Here is a 19966-nt window from a genome sequence, read left to right as displayed (position 1 = left end):
TAGGAATCCACTGGTCTACTATAAGTTCCCACTCTTTTCAAGCGATCCCTTGAAAAATCAGAACAATAGTGGAACAGACCTACAGGCCAATGTTTCTAGAATAGCCTAGAGGCATCTGATGTCCCCCCTCCTCCTTCCTACCTCCTGCTGCTGTCTTCATATCCATATGGCCGCTTCAGACTGAACAGACATTTTGCCATCTCAGCAGTATCTTTAAAAGAAATAGGTAAAAATGGTGAATTCTGTAAAGAGGAAAGTATTTTCGATTGAATAAAATAAAAAAATATCAAACATATTGAAGATAAGAGCCAATCAGGCATAGCATACCTTCTTGGGGCCCTGGGGCAGACATTTTCTTGAAGGCCCTTTATAAAGGAGGAAAAATGCAAAATAAGTGTATATTTTTTGTGACACCCCCCCCCCCCCCCCATTTGGCTCATTACCCTGGTTGCCCCAGCCTAGTTACGGCCCTTGAGCCAGCAATCAACAACGTACAAGGAATTTTTCTTATTGAAGTCCAGTTTTCAAAATTTGGAAAAATCGCAGCGCAATCATTGCTGCTCATGAAAAAAATTTGGATGGAGCAAAAACGCTGTCAGTCTGAAGTGAAAGTGGCTGCAAACATTCTAAATACTTTTTTTTCTATGGAAAATGTGGGCAAAAAAACGTTGGACTCTTTCCTAATCGCCAATAATAAAATTGATGAGCTGTACTTAAATTCCAAATGTGTTCAATCAAAAATAATAAATTTTTTCCATAGGATGTAAAAATAAAAGGAATACTACTTAAAAAAATTTCCCTTCTAATATTTGATTGTATATTTAGGTAATTAATAATTTATTAGTAAATTGTGTGCTATCGCAGCCAATGTTTTCAACAAAACCACCATCAAATTCTAAGAAATATCTGTGTTTCAATTACGAGTAATTTGGATATAGTGAACCTTTTGAGTTATAGTGAACTTTTTATTTGGGTCCACAGATGGTTCACTATAACAGGGTTTGACTGTATTTATATTATAGGACAAATTTTTCTCTTATCAATGTTGTTATCTGTGCAGAAAATTTATTAAAAAATTTTAATATTTTTCCCTCAACTTGTCTGTTATGATTCTGATATTTTTTTATTTTTTTTTGCAGGGCTTACCCGATCCAATAAATTCTGCATTTCATCTTACCTACAATATGGTCTTAAATTTGTTACGTGTTGATGATATCAATCCGGAGTTCATGCTGGAGCGATCTTTTTTCCAGTTTCAAAGTTATTCGGTTATTCCTAAACTATATGATGGTATTTATGTTTATTTATTTTCATTAATTAATGTAGTAAAAAAAGAAAAACTGTGTGAAAAATTACTCTGTACATTGGGTGATTAACTTTTTTAAAAAAAGAATTATTTAAGATAAAATATCTTTTTTTAGTTTTTTTTATTGGACAGAATAAATACATGTCTATGTTCATTTCTACGAACTCTTACAGAATTGAACAATTAGTTTGTAAAATTGAACGTTTGTGCTCTTACTCTTTGCAAGACGTTATCCTTAGTATCATATTTTGTAGTTTTTATAGGGCAAAGGCTGTTATTTTTGTTCCTCTCACAAGTATGTCAGCAATAGTGTTCATAATAGTACAATCAGCCAGTAGAATCTTGATTATTCAGACAGTGGTGGGAGAGCGGGAACATGAATAATCAAAAATCATGGCAAAACCCCTAGGAATAAAAATTCACTTTTAACACAACAGTTACCACAAAATAATTTGTGTATTGTTCAATGAAAAATTTATATTTATCAATAATTGTGTGTGTGGAATGACCTTGTTTACTACTTTTTCAGAAAGTTAATGTGTATATTCTTTTTATTTCCCACAAGTAAGAGATTTTTCACGGGAAAAAATTAAACATTATTTGTAACATAAGGAAGTCAACACATAGTTACGAAAACGTTTTCGTTGTTAGCATAGCAAAGACAAGAAAAGCTATGTTAATATGCATACTACTTCATTGATATTCTTCACTTTTAATGCCACGTGTCTGCTTGAAAATATTCCTCTCAGAATGTGATTTTATACTGAATTAGAAAAATCATACATTTCGATGTCACATCCAATAAATCAGTTTTCTGTGAACTAACCTTAAATATTATTCCATGCAAACCTCACCCACGATACAATCTTTGAAAACGACTACTATTACACTACTTCTGTTTTCTGATTTCATAAATTCTGCTTCTCCATTCCCAAGAAATTGATTCCAAAGAATTTTGGTTTCTCTTTTGAAGGATTTGTTCTAGTACACTGTGAGGGTAAATACCCCCAGTGTCCTCCAGCATCTGGTCCTCCACCGAGTTGGTAATGTGAGACACATCAGATGGAGTCAGTTTCCTTTCTGGATCCTTAGCCTGGACCCTGAGGGTGATGCCTTTCTTGGTAGCCTTGCTGTAGGAAGAGTCCTTGCAAGGCTTCTTGAAATTTGATTCTGGTGTGTCGCCAAGGTCCCTTCCACGCTTGCGAGGAATGACCCCCTTTGTCTGTGAGGCCTCGACAGTGCCCGATGCAGTTCCTGAGGGTCCAGGCGTGACAGCCTTCTCATTCCTTGCATCAACCTCTGCCAAGGTCACATTTGCCAGAGCTTTCTCCAGGTTACGCCTTTCTCTTTGGCGTTTCTTTTTGGTTCCCTTCTTCTCGTTTGCCGAGAGAAGTTGATTTCCCTCCACAGCAGGGTTCCTGGCTTCCGCTTGTGCTTCCACGGGTGTTTCCACACGTGCTTCCGTAGATGCTTCCGCACGTGCTTCGGCTCTTGCTTCCACCTCTCCTCCTGGTGCAGGGGTTGGATGCTTTGGGGATTGGCATCCAGGGGTTTTTCTCTTTTTTTCTTTGTTTTCCAAATTCATGGTCTGTTTGTAGAGAGAATGTGCGACCAGTATCCCTGGGTTTCCTCAAGAGGGAGATTTCCTAGAGCTAACTTCAGATTCCTTCATGCAGCAGTGGCCTCGGGAGAGCCCCCCTCATCGTCGAGCATTACCCCACCCAGGTGCCACCTGGATATACAGGACGAGCGGGATTATACACTAGTTGATAGGGCAGCCTCCCTGTTGGCTAGACAGGGTTCGAGCCCCTGTACTACCTGGCGGCCCAGGAAATGCTAAACCCAGTTTTTTACTTGCACCCTCTACTGCAGACATCCTCTGAGACCCCATTCCATCCCACACGGAGTTCCTCCAGTTCTTCTGATCGCACAAGGAAGAAGCTACCACTTTCTTCGTTCAAGTCTCGTTGCTTTAGCATACAAGATCTCAGGGGGCCCTGACTGGAGGTGAAGATAAGTGGCTTTGACTGAGCAGGGCCCACCGGACTTCGTCGAAATTACCCGCACCAGTCGAGGACTGAGTTTAGGGCCAATATCAACTCCATCAGGGTTTTTGACTCAAGGTTGTCGAGAAATCCCTGCTAGCCTTCTGCCCCCCGGCTACAGCCATAGTGCTGTTTCAAACTTGCTTTGATAGTTTGTTTCAAATGGGCTGGTGTAATATGTACAGAAGCATCCATATGTACGAACTTAGGCTGGAAAATCGCATTAGGTCTTTTCCCACCATTCTTAGTCATTAATTTATAGTCATTAATCGTTCACTCATCGTAGAGCCCTTTGTGGCAACAGTCATTACAACATCAAAGAACTTTTCAAGAATGTTTTCAAGTCTTTTGAACACAGGCATGTTCTTCAGTTTCATGCCATCTTTGGTTTAGGTTTTTTACCCCATTCAATAAAAAGAAAACTTCCTCTTACTGAGGAAAGTCAAGTTCTGAGAAAAGGTATTCAGCATGCCAGATTATGTGCAGGAATATGGTGGGGGGAAGTTCAATGTACTTTACGGGCCCATAATTAATTTTAAAACATCCTAAACTATGAATTTATGCAGTTGAATATCAAAAGACAATACGGAGACATTAATTTTCATTCTTGAGAAGATATAAATAAAAAGTTGAAATCAATGTTATTGCATGAATGTCCAACTCAAAAGTAGGTCCAGCTAATTACTTAATATTTAATCTCCCGGGCTTCGTATATCTCTAATCGAACTCAATATTTCAGAAATTCAATAAGATTTAGACAATTTAGACAATTTTTAAAATTATTGATGTGACAGAAAACGCCACCAAATTTCCGCATTTCTACATTAAAATCTGCAATTTTAATACTGATTTCTATAAGGATCACCATTTCCCTGACCCTCAAAGCAATGCTAATGATTATTATGACGTCATTCAAAAACCTCATTACTGGGAGTATTGAAAATGTGGCCAACCATTATAAAGGCATAAATATTATACATATACTGATAACGCTGAAGAAATGACAAACCATTGTAAAGGCATATACACGTCTCAAATGCATTGCTAGGGAACCACGGTAACCAAAGTAAACGTTCGGAAAGTGATTGTTGAGGCCCAAAAACCATTGTTGCCCGACAGTTTTTTGCCCATTTGGGGCACTTGCCCTGCTCTGACGAAATTTTAAAGTAGCCTATCGTTCAAGTCGGGTCCCATTTGGTATATATGCAAAATTTGGCGACGATCGATCTAAAATTGTAGATTTGTATAGAGAACACACACACACAGACGGAAAGTCAATTTTATATATATAGATATACATATGAACTCTATCTTGAAGGATAAAAAAAATCCATTTACTGTACTAAATCAATGTATTTTCACCTGTTTGTTTTTTGAAAATAAATTTCTACCTTGATGGCTAAGCTATGAAAAAAAAATACGGAAATTCCCATACTTTCTGGCAAATTTGGCTTTTTTCAGAAGGTGAAAGAAACTGATAAGAAAGAATACTCATGATAGTAATACAACCCATTGTGATGATAGATATTGTCAATCATAGGGGATTGATGGTAGGGGAGGGGAACAGTTCACTTACAAAATTTTAAAAAGTATTTTTATTCAAATGCTATTAAGAAGCAGTTTAACAATTAGTCTCTTGCTATTTTATATTCTCATTTTGATATATCTTACCACCTCACTAATTTACATTTGACGTATATGTTTTGAAAATTTTATATGCATCACTTCTCTGGTATTGTTTCGCTTTTCTTTGAGAAGCTAAGCACAAGATTTCTGGTAAGCGACATAGATGCTTTACTTATTTATCTATTCAAAATTTATTGTGATTTTGAAGATTGATTTATATATATTTAATAAAAATAAATACAATTTTGATGCACTCATTCGTTGGGACTGTTGCGATATCTCTGAGATCTGAAGCAGGGTGTGTACAGTTTTTCAATGTGAGAAGCTATGTTTCATGTGGTCTAAAATCACCATTTTTTATTATTTTCATGAATGATTGGTGCATTTGTTATTGGCGTACATTTTCATTAAATGAATGGTTCAAAATTCTATCATTTTTAATTTTCATTCAGAGTTAAAGAAATTCAAGGACGAATTTGAATCTATCAAGTTACACAAGGAAGATGAAATTGCATCATATTCCACGATAAAGGCAAAGCTGGCAGACCTTGATGATGAAATTCATTCTTATATTATAAAGCCTCAGTATTCTGTTCCTTTTATTCGATCTGGTCGAGTGGTCAAGGTGAATAACATAAAAATTAATATCAAATATACTAGTGAAACTGCTACACAGCTACATCAGATATTTCCGAAGTTCTGCATGTGTTTTTGTCTTGGAAATATAATGGACATAGTGTAAATTTCCTCTGCTATTTGCATGGTATGAATCTTGGCTATTTAAATTGTTTGAAGCCATTTTTTTATTCGCTTCTGTCTAAATTTGTCAAAGAATTGCAACGTAAGTTTATTTAGTGGGTTATTGTATGAAACAAAAAATGAAATTTGCATCTGTAGTAGAAGCTGTTACTTTGTTGAATAAGAACGTTATTTGTCTTGTTTTTCTATTAGGTGCAGAACAAAAAACATGACTTTGGATGGGGAATTGCTATTGCATTGAGAAAGAAATCTATAGCTGCCAGTGCACAGGATGTACGTTGATTCAATTATATAATTTTCAACTTATTTAGTGTCATCTCACTTCTCCACTGGAAATGTTTGTACAGTCAAACTTGGTTAACTCAAATTCCAAAGTCAGTGGAAAAAAAAAAGTTTAAATTATCCAATAAATTTATCCTGTATCTGTAAAATGACTACAAATTAAAACTCAATCATCAACATTTACATATGATAATAATTATCAATTATTAAAATTTTAATAATTTTACTGCTACATCATTACAATGTTCTGGAATCAGCCTCACTGCAGTATTTCTGGACCATATTCAAAGCTTGCACCATAGTTAATGATCATCAGTTGAACAAAACTATTTCTCAAATTTTGCTTATTGTTCTTATGCTATCAAAGAAATTTACTTTCATTAACATTTGCAATTTGTATTTTCCTATACTTTCCATATTCTTAATGATGATAAAAAGTTTTAGGTTTTGAATGGTACATTTTGATCCATAGTTGAACAACATGTTCAACATATCAAATGTCACACATTCTTGATATACCCCAGCTAAACAATGTTCATTAAGTTATCAAAGAAAAATAAAATACAGAAACAAATTTTCACTTTACAAATGAGCATTTTGGTATTTTCCTTTAATGACAATTCATATTTGAAATCACTCACTCGTCATTCTAACAGCTTTGCTGGATGCATTCAGCATGGATAGCCAATTTACAAAATTAGATCATGTAGTTTTACCAGTTTCCAAGTAGCAACAGCAATATTTTTTCAAACTGAGTTACAATATATCCAACACGAAAAGCAAATAAAATTCCATCTGGTGTGTTAGCATACAATGTGTGCTGTTTTCAAAGAAACAAGTACTTTTTTCATAAAAGTCCCTTTTAACGAGGGTTTACTTTTTGGATTGAAAAACGATGTGTACAATATGCCGAAATTATACCAGAATTTCAAACTTTTATCTGTTTTTAAAGATTTGATTTGTAGCAACTTGGTTGAGAGAAGTGAAATCTGACTTCATGTAGAAGTTTTCTGAACTAAATTTGCTCATTTAAAAATCGGGATCCCCCCCCCCCCAACTTGGAATTATCCAAAACATTTGAAAAAAATTGAATTAAACAAGAAATTTTTTAACATTAAATTCGATAGAAAACTCAAGGAGACCTCGTAAAAGTTCGATTTATCCAAAATTTGAATTTACCAAGTTCCACTGTATATGCTTGCCTTGCAACATTGAAGGTGCTCTTTGTTGATAACACATTTAATATAAAGTAGAACCTTATTTTAACGGATGTCACTTATAATCAGTTTAACTGTGGTAGTTTAAAATAATAATAAAGGGTGCACTTATTGTTATCTGATGAGTTTTCTACTTTTTGCATTTCCAAGCAAATGATTATAAACATCGATGTGTGTGTTATGTGTAAACATGAATGCGCTGCATGACTCATACCACTCGCCAGCCAGAAAAATTAAGATTAATGCAGTGTATATGTATATACATCTTTTCAATTCAACCTGTGGTGAAGGGTATTTCTTATTTGATTGTAATAAATAATTTTTTATACCTAACTACTGTACTTTCATTGATGTACACCTTGTGTTACATCTCTACACAAATTATTTGTTATGAACTCGACTTCCATTAAAAATGATTATTATATTATATATTTATATATTATATTATATATTTATATATTATATTATATATTTATATATTATATTATATATTTATATATTATATTATATATTTATATATTATATTATATATTTATATATTATATTATATATTTATATATTATATTATATATTTATATATTATATTATATATTTATATATTATATATTAGATTATTATATTAATGTAATTATATATTAGATTATTATATTAATGTAATTATATATTATATTATTATATCCCCCTATTAATCCAGGTTCCCCCTATTAATAAGGTTCTACAATACTTGAGTATTTGATAGATCATCATATGTATCTTTTGTTTGTACTTGTGTGTTTCACAATCTTTCTCATCAATACTCACAATCAGGGTAGACAGAGAAATGGAACGAGTGAATACATTGTGGATGTTTTGATGCATGTGGCAGAAGACAGTTGCCAAGGGTCAAGTACAGCTGGTGTCAGGCCGCCTGAAAATTCTGAAACTGGTGAGATGAAGGTAAATGTTGTATTACATTTTACATCATAGATTTAAATAATGATTTAATTATAGCATAGCTGCCAACTTTTGAAAATGAAAATTCGGGAGATTTTCACGCACACCCGTATTTTATGCTAAAACCACTCCCTAATAAATACAATAGGGATTTTTCCAAATAAAATAGGGATTTTCCAAATATAAAAGTTAGAGCGTAGGGAATAAAATCCCTACTCAAAAACTGAAGTCAAATTAAAATAGGGATTTTACACACATAAAAGTTAAACCCTTGGGAATAAAATTCCTACGCAAAAAACAAGTGAAATTGGGGGCCAAAACTTCAATGATGTAAAAATAAATATTGTGTTCAATCAGAAACGCCGTGAACAAACATTCTCCGCGAATGACCCCAAAATCATCGGAAGATGAAGGAAAACACCGTCAATTTTTGAAGAACACTGACTTTTTGTGACACTTGCTTGATGTTTTTTTTTTTCACTTCACGACTGATGATGGTAGTCTTTCCATGCCCGATGTTTATGTCCGTAACACAACTTGTACAAAAAGGAAAAGTCGGCCCTCTTCTGGAACGTTTGATGAAAGGAAATTCATCGGAATAAGTATCTTTAAAATAGATTAAATATGTTTTTGCTTATCAGTATTCGTGTTTTGTTATATCGCACGTTATAACAAAAGAAATTTTGACCACATGCGCGTGAGTATAATCTTCAATTATTATCCAGGACTATTGGCTGCTAAGTCATTTCCCTGCACGATAAGACAAACAACTTTCTTGTTACCATCAGAGGGTTTGTAAAACTTTCTTAAAAAGGGAATTTCCCCATTTACGACGTGTGACGTCATTTCGAAAGGGAAAAAAAGATGCCCCACAATAGAACTCCTTAATACAGAATATGAAGTATATGAAGTATATGAATATGAGTATATGAAGGCGTCTTACCCCACAAGAAATTCCTTAGGGATTGTTTTCATAAGCGGGGATTTTTTTTTAATGAAGTAGAGAATTTTAAGGGACAATTAGGGATTTTTTTGATTTTCGTAAAAATTCGGGAGATTTAAGAACTTTTCGGGATGTCGAGCGATGAAGGTAAAATTCGGGAGATTCCCGAAAAATTCGGGAGACTTGGCAGCTATGTTATAGGCTTACATATTTTCTACTACTACTACTATTAAAAACTGCTCATGCTCCTTGCAAATACAGTGAAATTTCAGATTATGAGTGATTCCCAAGGCAAGCAAAATTTTTTAAAATAAATTTTGATTTGATATACCAACAGTGTTTTGCAAGACAAGCGGAAGTTTTCGGACAGATTTTGACTTGATAAACAGAATATATTTTTTGCATTGCAAGTAATAGAGCACTAGTCTATATAAGGCTTTGCATATTCTGATTTTGATTGCAACTAAAAAGCCAACGGTTTGCTTTTTACTTATTGTGGGCAAGGCTTCCTTAATGAGTTCAAGGGTGAGGCTCAAGCATTTCTTGGAGAACTTTTTATTATTTTAATGAAAGACCAAATTATATAAAAATCATATTGTATGCATATGTGTTGCAGGGTTTGAGCTACGGTCACATTTTTTGCAAAATGCGAAAAAAGTAGTAGTCATTTTCGCAAAAATGCATACAGGAGGTACACAATGAGTAGACATCCAACCATGAATCATTACATTAGCATTGTAGCATTTTGCTAAAGCTTTTTCCCCCATTTTTGCTTTTTTGCAAAAGGAATTTTTTATCCAGCTTAAACCCTGATGTGTTGTATTGAGGGAACCCAGTGGTGGCTTAAGTGAGGCTGCTGGGGTTGTGATGCACCCGTACAGCAGCATAGCTTTTTGTTTAGACACATAAATTTTTAAAGTTTTGAAATAATAAAAACTCACGACACCATGTGTTTACACATTTTTCTAGTCATACCTTGGCAATGAAAATGTTGAGAATACTTCAGAGAACAGACAGGGCACAATGTGTGTGATGTAATGTAATCTATGTAGAAGGTATTGGTCCGTAGTTGTAATACCAGAAAAAAAGGACTATCACATGGAGCACTTATGTATTTTGGTTTCTCCAACCAGTAATTTTTCTGGAATGGTCAAATGAAGTCAAGGAAAGAATTCTGATTCTCACTTGTCCAGTGCCTGAAGCACCAGAAGCCCTCCCCACATACACACACTTCTAGTTTCTGCCCAGGCCCATTTTGGATTAGGTATTTTTGCAGTAACAAAGTTCAACTGTATGTTTAAATCAGTCTGCACTATATCTTTGAGAAAAATCATGGCAAAGAGACTGTTGTGGAACAAATCATTTGAGTCTATTATTTCCAATGGGGAGATCAATTAAATTCAACTCTAAAAGGAAGGAAAATATGATATTTCATCAATAAGAGCTGCAATGTGGATAAAGTTATATGACATAATTAAGAGGTGAGATAACCCTAGATAAAATAATGGGACAGTTTCTTCAAAAGCTCAAAATAAGGTCAAGTGTATTTTGTTTGGTGAACAATGGTCTGCAGTTGTGGATTGATAAAAAAATGCAGGTTTATCCCAGAGTCACTTAGGCTAAAGCCTTTTCAGCCTCCCACCAGGAGGTCTTTAGAGGGTGACACATGAGACTTTGCTTCTGGGTGGCAGGGGAGCTTGAGCCTTCCCTGATGAAACTTTTTAATAGTAGTTTAGGGGACCTTGTTTGATTTGGGCCCATTCGTTGAGACGTCACTGACCATGGGAATGACGTTTATAGCTCACAAGTATATGAAAGACTGTCTCACTCTCTTGTGTGTTAATATAAGCAAGGATTTCAAACTGAAGCCCTGCACTTCTGTATCATTTTGTAAATACTCCAACCTTCAGCATAAAATTAGTGAAAATACAATAATTTAAAATAAATCAGCCTACACTATATCTTTGAGAAAAATGGCAAAGAGACTGTTGTGGAACAAATCATTTGAGTCTCTATTATTTTCAATGGGGAAGTTCGATTTCATAAAGCAAGTATTTTTGATTACAAGCACATTCACCTAATGAATTTGGCCTATGCTCGTAAACCAAAGTTCTGTTGTATTCCTCTTAGGCATTTCTAATGAATTGGTAAATGTTAGATCTTAATGTTAATCTTATTCATGCCTCAGAGCAGGAAATCACGGAAAATTTATATTTTTCGGTGAATAACTCTGAAAGTTTGTTTTCACTTTTTTTATCTTAGGTAATACCTGTTGCTCTGAACATGATACGAGAATTGAGCACTGTCATCTCATTTTATCCTCATGACTTGCGTCCCAAAGAAAGTAGAATGAGAGTTCTAAAAATTCTAGAGGTATGTTGAAAATTGAAACTTAAATTGCAATTGGATCCAAAAAAACTAAAATAGTAACTTAATGGTTTTTTAAAGATTAGTGTGTATGCAAGTTGATTACTTAATTCTCCTTTACTGCATTTTACTGGCAAACCGTTGATCCTAGTGGCATACTTCCATTTAGAAAAATTATCCAAATAATACATAGAACTCGTATGTCATTCATGTTATGAGGGTTGCATAGTTATTAAAATACAAAAACTAACTTTTTATACGGAAACTGTTCTTTAAAAAGCCCAAATACAAAATTGTTGCCCTGTTTCTCCTGAGGCCAAAAAAAAAAACCCCCATGTTTCTAAGTATAGTATTCACAGTGATATTTGAATTCAAAATCAGAGGAAAGTTGTGAAAGAACAGCATAAATAGGAAAAGAAGCCCCACTAGTTTTTTTTGTTCGAAACGTGAAATTTTTTTTGTTGGCCTCAGAAGAAACAGGGCAACAACTTTCTAACTGGTTTTTTTAGGACAGGGTGTCCATATAAAAAGTCTGTTTTTATATTTTAGTATATTTTATATTTTTATATTTTAGCACAAGTGGGGGGGGGGGGGATCAAAATTTGCTAACGTAATACTTGAACGGAATATGAATGTCCGATCTGAGTTCTGCACATTATTTGGATATAACGGTTCACCAGTAAAATGTGGCAAGGGGTATTAAGTAATCAGCCAGTACATACATTATTTCCTACTTACCAGGCATCTGCACAAAAATTCCTTAGTAGCGTTTAAGGAATTTATTCCTATATTAGTATGTTGAGTGTTTTATTGCCTGCATTTTTGACATAAAAATGTAAATTTTTTGTTTCACTTTTAGGAAATCAAATTAAAGTTCCCCAACGGACTACCCTTATTAGATCCAATAGCTGATATGAAGATAAGAGACAGTAACCTGCGTGATTTATTAAAAGTGAGTTTGATTTCATCATTTTTGTCCATTTTGGTTTAAAAATTGATTATTTAGAAGATCTATTTATTATTTACCAATTCTATTGAGTATATATTTTGTTAGGGTTATGTTTTTTATATTGTAGCTTGTATTCTAATTTCCCTCATTATTTTAGTTTTGAGATATTCTAGCATTTTGATGTTGCAATATCTCAAAATCGATTGTATGAGATACCTTGTCTATTTATCTCTATAAAATCGGATGGCATAAACCAATTAATGTTTTAGTTTTATGACATTAATATGAATTTTTACTTTTATTTTGATCATTACAGAGGAAAAGTATGTTTGTTTCTCGGTTGAAGGAACACCCATTGAAAGATGATGCATGTATTCAGGATTCTGTCAGTACTTACAGAAAAAAAATGGAGGTAAATATGGATCTGAAAATATATCTTATTTGACTACAGAATTTATTTTGCTTAAATTAGCAAGCATTATTTTTAAAAATCTGAGAAAATTATATAGTTACATGGCTATTTGTCTGTGGGTAAAGATGTTCAAATAAGAGGTGAGGTAATCGATATGTGATTCATTAAATTGTTGTTCCATTCATGGATAAAGAGGATGTAAATAAAATTTAAAAACTGTGTTTAGAAAAGTGGTTTTTTTTACATTGTAATAGATTGGCTCGAAAATGAAGGAAGTGAAGGCAAAATTGAAAGAAGCTAAATCTCTTGTGAAAATGGAGGATCTCAAATGTAGAAAAAGGGTTCTCAGACGGCTGGGATTTTGCTCGGCAACCGATGTAATCCAGGCAAAGGGACGTGTTGCATGTGAGATAAGCAGGTAATGTTCTCACAAGCATGTGAGAGAGAGATGTTTATTATGATAATTCAGTACCATGAATGTTGGTTTTTGCTTTTTAAAAATGAGAAATTGATATTTTTTTTACTGTATTTGTTCACGTGTCCCAATTAGAAAAATAAATTGTTAAGCTTAAGTGGTGCACCTTTCCAGGGAAAAATTTAACTTTTATGTAATTACTCTTTCCTTGTATTGTACAAACAAATATTCATAGTAAAATGCTTGCTAACTGTTCAGAATCCATCAAAGTTCAATTCAATTACTTGATGTTTGAATATTTTGCAGTAATAATCAATTTTCATATAACACTGTTGTAAGGAAGAATGTTGTGTCTTGGTATATTGGTAAGTACACTTGCCTGGTTTGCAAGAGGACTTGGGTTAAATTTCCTGAGAGGAAAAACTTTTCTTTCAAAAGGCTGCTTTGGCATAATACCCAAAAAGTCTTTCTCAAAAATGTATTAGGTCAATTTAGGGTGCTGCCAAAGTATCTAGAGATCAGGAAGGAATTCTGCAAGATATTTTAAAATTTTGGGGAAAAAACAGCAAAAAATATTTCTTATACACAAACTTTAATTATATCCATACTGGCTTGATAAGCATAGATAAGCAAGTTCACTGGAAATGAAGGAAGTGAAGGCCAAAGATGACAAATCTAAAAACCATAATAAATCCAAAGCCATAAAAGTATTAATTATGAATAAAAAATAAATATTAATTATGAATGAAAAATAAATATTAATTATGAATGAAAAATAAATATTAATGCAATAAATATTTATCATGAATGAAAATTTGTAATATCCATATTTTTTTTATAATTTATTTATAATTGACTTTATTTAAGAGTGAATAAGAGGCAATTTGACTGCTTTGTAATTTGCTTCATGTGCATAAATTGTATTAAAAATAATTTTATCATTTTTTGGCTAAAGAATTCAGAGAAAAATGATGCAATTTATTTCTTTTGTATAGCAATTATCCATACATTTTTTTTTTTTACCATAATATTAAATGCAATTTTATTTATTTTAAGTGCGGATGAACTTTTGTTGACTGAAATGATGTTCACGGGTACATTCAATGACCTGGATGTTCATCAGACGACTGCACTTTTGAGCTGTTTTGTGTTTCAAGAAAAATCAAGCCAGATGCCAAAACTAGCTCAAGATCTCTCGGGACCATTGCGTCACATGCAAGACATAGCTAGCAAAATTGCTAAAATCAGTAAGGAATGTAGGCTCGAGGTGGAAGTTAGTGACTATGTTCAATCTTTCAAACCACATCTGATGGACGTTATGTATGAATGGAGCAAAGGAAAGTCATTTTCCCATATATGTAAAATGACTGATGTCTTTGAAGGTATGTATCATAAAATTTGTTCTCTTATTGCAACAGAAAGATAATACCAATAATGTTTATGTTCATCAGTTACCGTAACAGTTTTATTCATCATGTTCTTATTCCAAATATTATTTGTACTTTTTATTTTCAAAATAATTTTGAGATACTTCAAAATTTTTCTCCCCATTTCAGGTAGTATTATCCGTTGTTTGCGTAGAGTAGAAGAACTCCTAAGACAGATGTGTCAAGCAGCCAAGGCTACAGGAAACACAGAACTAGAAAACAAATTTTCAGAAGGTAAGTTATTCATTAATAGATTCACATAGATTTGTGTTGAGTTTAGCAAAACTTTTTAATAATTCTATTTATACTACACAATCATACTTGTTCATTCCTAAAGCCTTAGGCAAAAAATATTTTGTCGTCAATTAAAATGCAATTCAAATCTTGTAAATTCATATTTCCATCTTTGTTTTTGCAAGTACATAATGCATTTGTTTTGTGTACATACAAAAAACATTTTTCAAAATTGCCCTGCACTATGTTTATCACCAATAATTTTCCACATGTACGCATTGACCTTTTAATTGGATTACAGAAAATATCCTTTCAGGGTGGCTTTTAATAAATTTTTGGATTACTGTATATATTCATGTGTAAGCCGACTCGTATATAAGCCGGCCGACCCCCCCACCCCACTTCAGGACCACCAAAAACGCAATAAATTGAAATCCCGTGCATAAGCCTACCCCAAAAAAAATCTGTGCATTTTAGAGAAAAAAAATTATTATATTTTCATGCAAAATGAATAGCTTGCGAAAATTTACAATAGAAAATGATTCACACTTTTCAATCCGTTTCTTCTGAGTCTCAAAGCTTATCGTAATCCATTAGATCATCATAGGGGGTGCTGCATCTTCGTTTTTATCCTCATCTTGGCTGTCATTGCCATTGTCACTTTCAAAAAGGATATCATCTTCAGTTCCGTCCATCGCATTGCTGATACAACACTTTGTGAAGGATCGGCAGAAACAAAATTCCACGCCTTATGTACCCATTGGCACACTAGGCCAATGTCAGGTTTCTTCAAGACACCACTTTTTGTAGTTTTTTTTATCATTGGAACTCATCCATTCGATCCCCGAATTCCTCAAATAGTCTTTGAAAGGCTTGTTGATGCTCACATCTAAAGGCTGTACAATCAACGTTAGCCCACCTGGTATCAAAGCCAATGATGTTTTCTATTTCTTTGCTTAGGCTTTGACATTATAGGTTCTGTGGGGTTTGAACATATCCCATAACAATAATGCTGGTTTCTCAAACACTGCTACAAAAATGACTACTGATTGCGAGGGTTGATATTTTCTCATCAAAACCTGACCCGATTATAAGCCGATTCCTCGCCCCACTTGAGGAAAAAAAATTTTCACAAAAAAACTTGGCTTATACATGAGTATATACGGTATATCAATTGGGACTTCCTTCACTCTTCCTGCAAAGCTGATGCCAATTGAACTAATAGTACAAAACCACACATGCACCTCATCCATATTCCTCTACGGAATTTCTAATGAATGGGTCCATGTAGGAATGTGTGTGTATGGCTTATGAACCTAATGAGAAGTTTGTTTCTGTGGAATGCTTGTTATGTGTTGCTTGTCTTGTTATGTCAGCTGTCGTTTGTTTTCCAAATTCGGAATTAAACAACTTGGCTGGTTTTTTTCTTTTTTGTTTGAAGTTTTCACTCAGATCCAGAGCTTTTTCCATTTTATAGTGTTAAAACTTTCCCTTAACTCGAAGTTCTCTTCCTTTGATTCAAAGTTTTTCGGAATGAGAGAAATTTAAAAAAATAGCATTGAGCGATAGAATTCAGTATTTAGCAGTAAAATTTGGTAGATTCATTTGGTGGATTTATTTACCTGCATGCCAAAAGTGTTTGGCTTTCTCACAAAAGAAAGACAAAAATAGAGAGACAGAAATCACTGTATTTTTTGACAGAAAATAATCTCGCATACATTTTATTTATGATTCGTTTCATTTCTACAAATATCTCACGTATGCATCCGTTTCCATAATACTGTATGTACGTGTAATATTTATTTCTAAACATTCTCATTTAATAATTAAATATTATGATTGAATTAGAATAACTTATCTTTTTCTTATTTTTTCATCTCTGGTAATTCTTAAATAGCGCTGTTATTTTAATAAATCTTTCTTTTTTCCACTCGTCGAACTAATGATAACTCAAAGATTTTGTTGACTGCTGCACATTTGATTTATCAAGATTTGACTGTACGTTGATATCTCGAAGCATTTGACAAAATATAATTTATGAAGCAACTGGCTACAGTGGTGCCTCAATTCAATGCTCGGGTTGCTCTGGATTGTATGTACATGCAATTACCTGATATACCCATATGGAATTGAATTGTAATTTGACATTAATTTTGTGACAGATTAGTGTGCAATTGCAAGACACTAATTTTTCATAGTTTTCATAATGCTGTTTAAGTGAAGTATCCAATTTCATTTTATTTATTTCAGCAATCAAATGCATAAAGAGAGACATTGCTTTCGCCGCCAGTCTGTACCTGTGATATCCTTGGTGGACAATTTATGGTGTTTGTGACAATGCATTCTTTTATAAAGCAGGATTTTCACTTTTTTTCCCAATTCGGACATTTGAAATAGATGTTCATTATTCCTGATATTGTATTTAAAAATCTTTATTTTATCTCATTTTTTTTTGACAAGGTCATCAATCATGTCATGTGTGGATATGAAACTATTCGAGTATTGTACAGCCGCTTCACATTGAAGTTTTTTGTAAGTTAAAAAAAAATTGCATGTTTATTTGAAAGTGACATTAAATTACTTTTTTTTTTATGGAGCAATGCTAGTATTGAAATCATTTATAATGCTTGAATAATGATCATTTTTGGAATGAGATGGCTGATCATGTTTTCATGATCAGTATTTGCCAAAGCAGACTTGCCAACTCCCCTGATTTTAGGTAGGACATATTTTTAGCCATTCTTAATTTTTTACAGTTTTCTTCCACTCTCTGGAATTTGTAAAAATTTCTCCTGATATTAGGCAAAAATTTTATTTTCTCTCAATTTCAGCGTTAACTGCCTGTACGTCATTTTATGTTTTACGGGATGAAGAGTAGGCTAACTGATTTATTTCAGGAAACGAGTTCGCTGGCTCAAGCAAATTTCTCACTCATTAGAACCAGTGCCGTAACTAGGCAGGTGCACTGGCACAGGGCCCACTTAAAAAGGGCGGCCAAAATGGTCCATTTAGGCCCGAGAATGAGCCAGATGGGGCCTAACTGAATATTCTTACACAGGAATGGTTAGTTATGGCACTGATTAGAATGTTAGATTCAGCATATATTTATATTTCCCAAGCCTCTGTTTCATTAGTTCTGTCGTATCCTCAGAATCACCCTCACTGTATTCAACTATGTTTCCAAATCAATTTTTCTTTGGTTTGGTGTGGCACCGTGCGGCCAGTCTGGTTTCTACTTGCATTAGCAACCGCAATTGCCATTTGTTAAGGCAGCTGCGGTCAGGGCCAGCTTACCATCACCATGCCCCCCCCCCCCCCAGACAAAGTTCTATTCTAGGGCTCCTAATTAGCTGAAAGTGCCTGCTTATGCTTTCTTTATCCTGATCCTACTCTTGAAAATTATAGCCCCTAATCTTAAATCTTTCTCTCGAAAATAGCACAAAATCTCATTATCACAATAATGTCCCTTATCACACTTGAGGCTGTGGGCTGTGGGAGGGGCCCTATGTGTTAAGACGACACTGGCTGCACTTGATCTATAAGAGCAATGCGCTGCCGTGTGCTGATAGCCTGGAAAAAGTGAGCTATATGGCTGTATTGAAAATGAATGAAATAATGTTCTCTTCCCAGCGAAAAAATTACATTTAAATTGCACTTAAATTTTGGAGGAAGGGAGTCTGTCAGGGCTAGAGAGCCAATTATCAACTCAGGGTGCTACTAGATACCTCTGCTTTCATCCGAGCAAGCATGCATTTTACCTCCCTCATGTAATCCTGAATAATTAAAAAAACATTTAGCCCCCCCCCCCTCTGGTCCAGAACCTGCAGCACTAGATCCAACTGTCTCCTTCTCTTGACTTGGGAGAGAGAAGAGGGGTTCTGTGGGGAAATTCTAAGCTAGATGATTCTATGTCTGAATTTTTGAGGTCTTGGACAGAATTTTAAGCTATTTGCTTTGTTAATGTCAAATTTTATCAAGTCAAGACGAACATTAAAATCGAAGTCTTTTTATCCCGTTTTGTGGTTCCTAAAATTTACTGGCTGGTATAAACGCACTATTTGCTCCAGCCCTGACTAATAGTAATTGTCCTTATGATTTCAATACACTTGACTCAATAATCCAGCCTGTCCAGTAATCTGTCGTTTTCTTGCCAGTTTTTTATTCTCTCACGGACCAGTTTTTTACAGAAAAAAAAATATTTGTGCATGTTCAACAAGTACATGGACAAGATAAAAACACCAAAACAAACAAAGAGGAAGCAAAATGAAAAAATACCTCTGCATACGCTGCACGTGTGGCCTCAAGGGACTATATAATACTACCACTATATACTAAACCAGACATACACCTCATCAATATTCCTTTGCGGAACTTCTAATGAATTGGTACATGTTGGAGTGCCCGTGTTGTGAACTGAACGTCGTTTGTTTCTGTATAATGTTTGTTATACTTCCATCAATTTTTCTAAATATGATTGAAGATTTCACTGTTGTAGACTGTACATACTATATGCCCCCTATAAATATCTTACCTATGAGGGTTTTTGGTTCCTTGTGGATGTGTAGAAAAGAAAAAAATGTTACCACATGTCTTTGCATGCATCTGCTGATTAGAGAATATTCTTTATTGTTCCAACACATTGGGTCAAAACAGTTCAGTCTTTGCTTTGATTTGATTCTCGGTCTGCTTCATTTGTGTGTTGTCTGTATCTGTTGTTTCTCTTGTGTGTGCAATGTCATTGCAGTTGAAATGAAAGCATAAAACATTAAATCTCGTCAGAAGTAAATGAAATTATTAAAAAGCTTGAGGAAGGTGGGAATTTTGTTGACCTCTTATTGAAGAATATGCCCCCTCCCCACACCCCATGTAACCTGTTTTTACTCCAGTGGAAACAATAGCTTCGCTCTTCTTTTTTGTTATTTATGCAAACTGGTTTCAGTAAATTTTTTAAATACACAATATTATATAACTTCATATATAAATTTCATTTTTGGCTTTTATGACACTTTCTTTGTAAAAATTCGGCGTATAGTGGGTTCAAATGATTTGGA

At 34.1% G+C, this 19966-nt stretch overlaps 1 protein-coding gene across 1 annotated transcript in view; it reads left to right on the top strand.

The window, feature by feature from the left end:
- Positions 1-17511, top strand: part of Mtr4 (exosome RNA helicase Mtr4) — a 42042-nt gene extending 24531 nt beyond the window's left edge. Inside the window, exons 14-24 of the mRNA XM_089231561.1 lie at positions 1140-1290; positions 5430-5602; positions 5929-6009; positions 8043-8171; positions 11374-11484; positions 12338-12430; positions 12744-12839; positions 13094-13257; positions 14311-14636; positions 14811-14915; positions 17166-17511. Of these exons, the coding sequence (XP_089087687.1) occupies positions 1140-1290; positions 5430-5602; positions 5929-6009; positions 8043-8171; positions 11374-11484; positions 12338-12430; positions 12744-12839; positions 13094-13257; positions 14311-14636; positions 14811-14915; positions 17166-17218 (1482 nt within the window). The 3' untranslated portion in view covers positions 17219-17511. The remainder of the gene's footprint in view (positions 1-1139; positions 1291-5429; positions 5603-5928; positions 6010-8042; positions 8172-11373; positions 11485-12337; positions 12431-12743; positions 12840-13093; positions 13258-14310; positions 14637-14810; positions 14916-17165) is intronic.
- The last annotated feature ends 2455 nt before the right edge of the window (positions 17512-19966 follow it).

Source organism: Pholcus phalangioides, unplaced genomic scaffold (assembly GCF_987345545.1).
Source record: "Pholcus phalangioides strain wild (caught in Gottingen) unplaced genomic scaffold, Ppha-v1.0 ptg000004l_1, whole genome shotgun sequence".
NCBI lineage: Eukaryota > Metazoa > Arthropoda > Arachnida > Araneae > Pholcidae > Pholcus > Pholcus phalangioides.
This window is presented reverse-complemented; position numbering and strand designations above follow the sequence as displayed.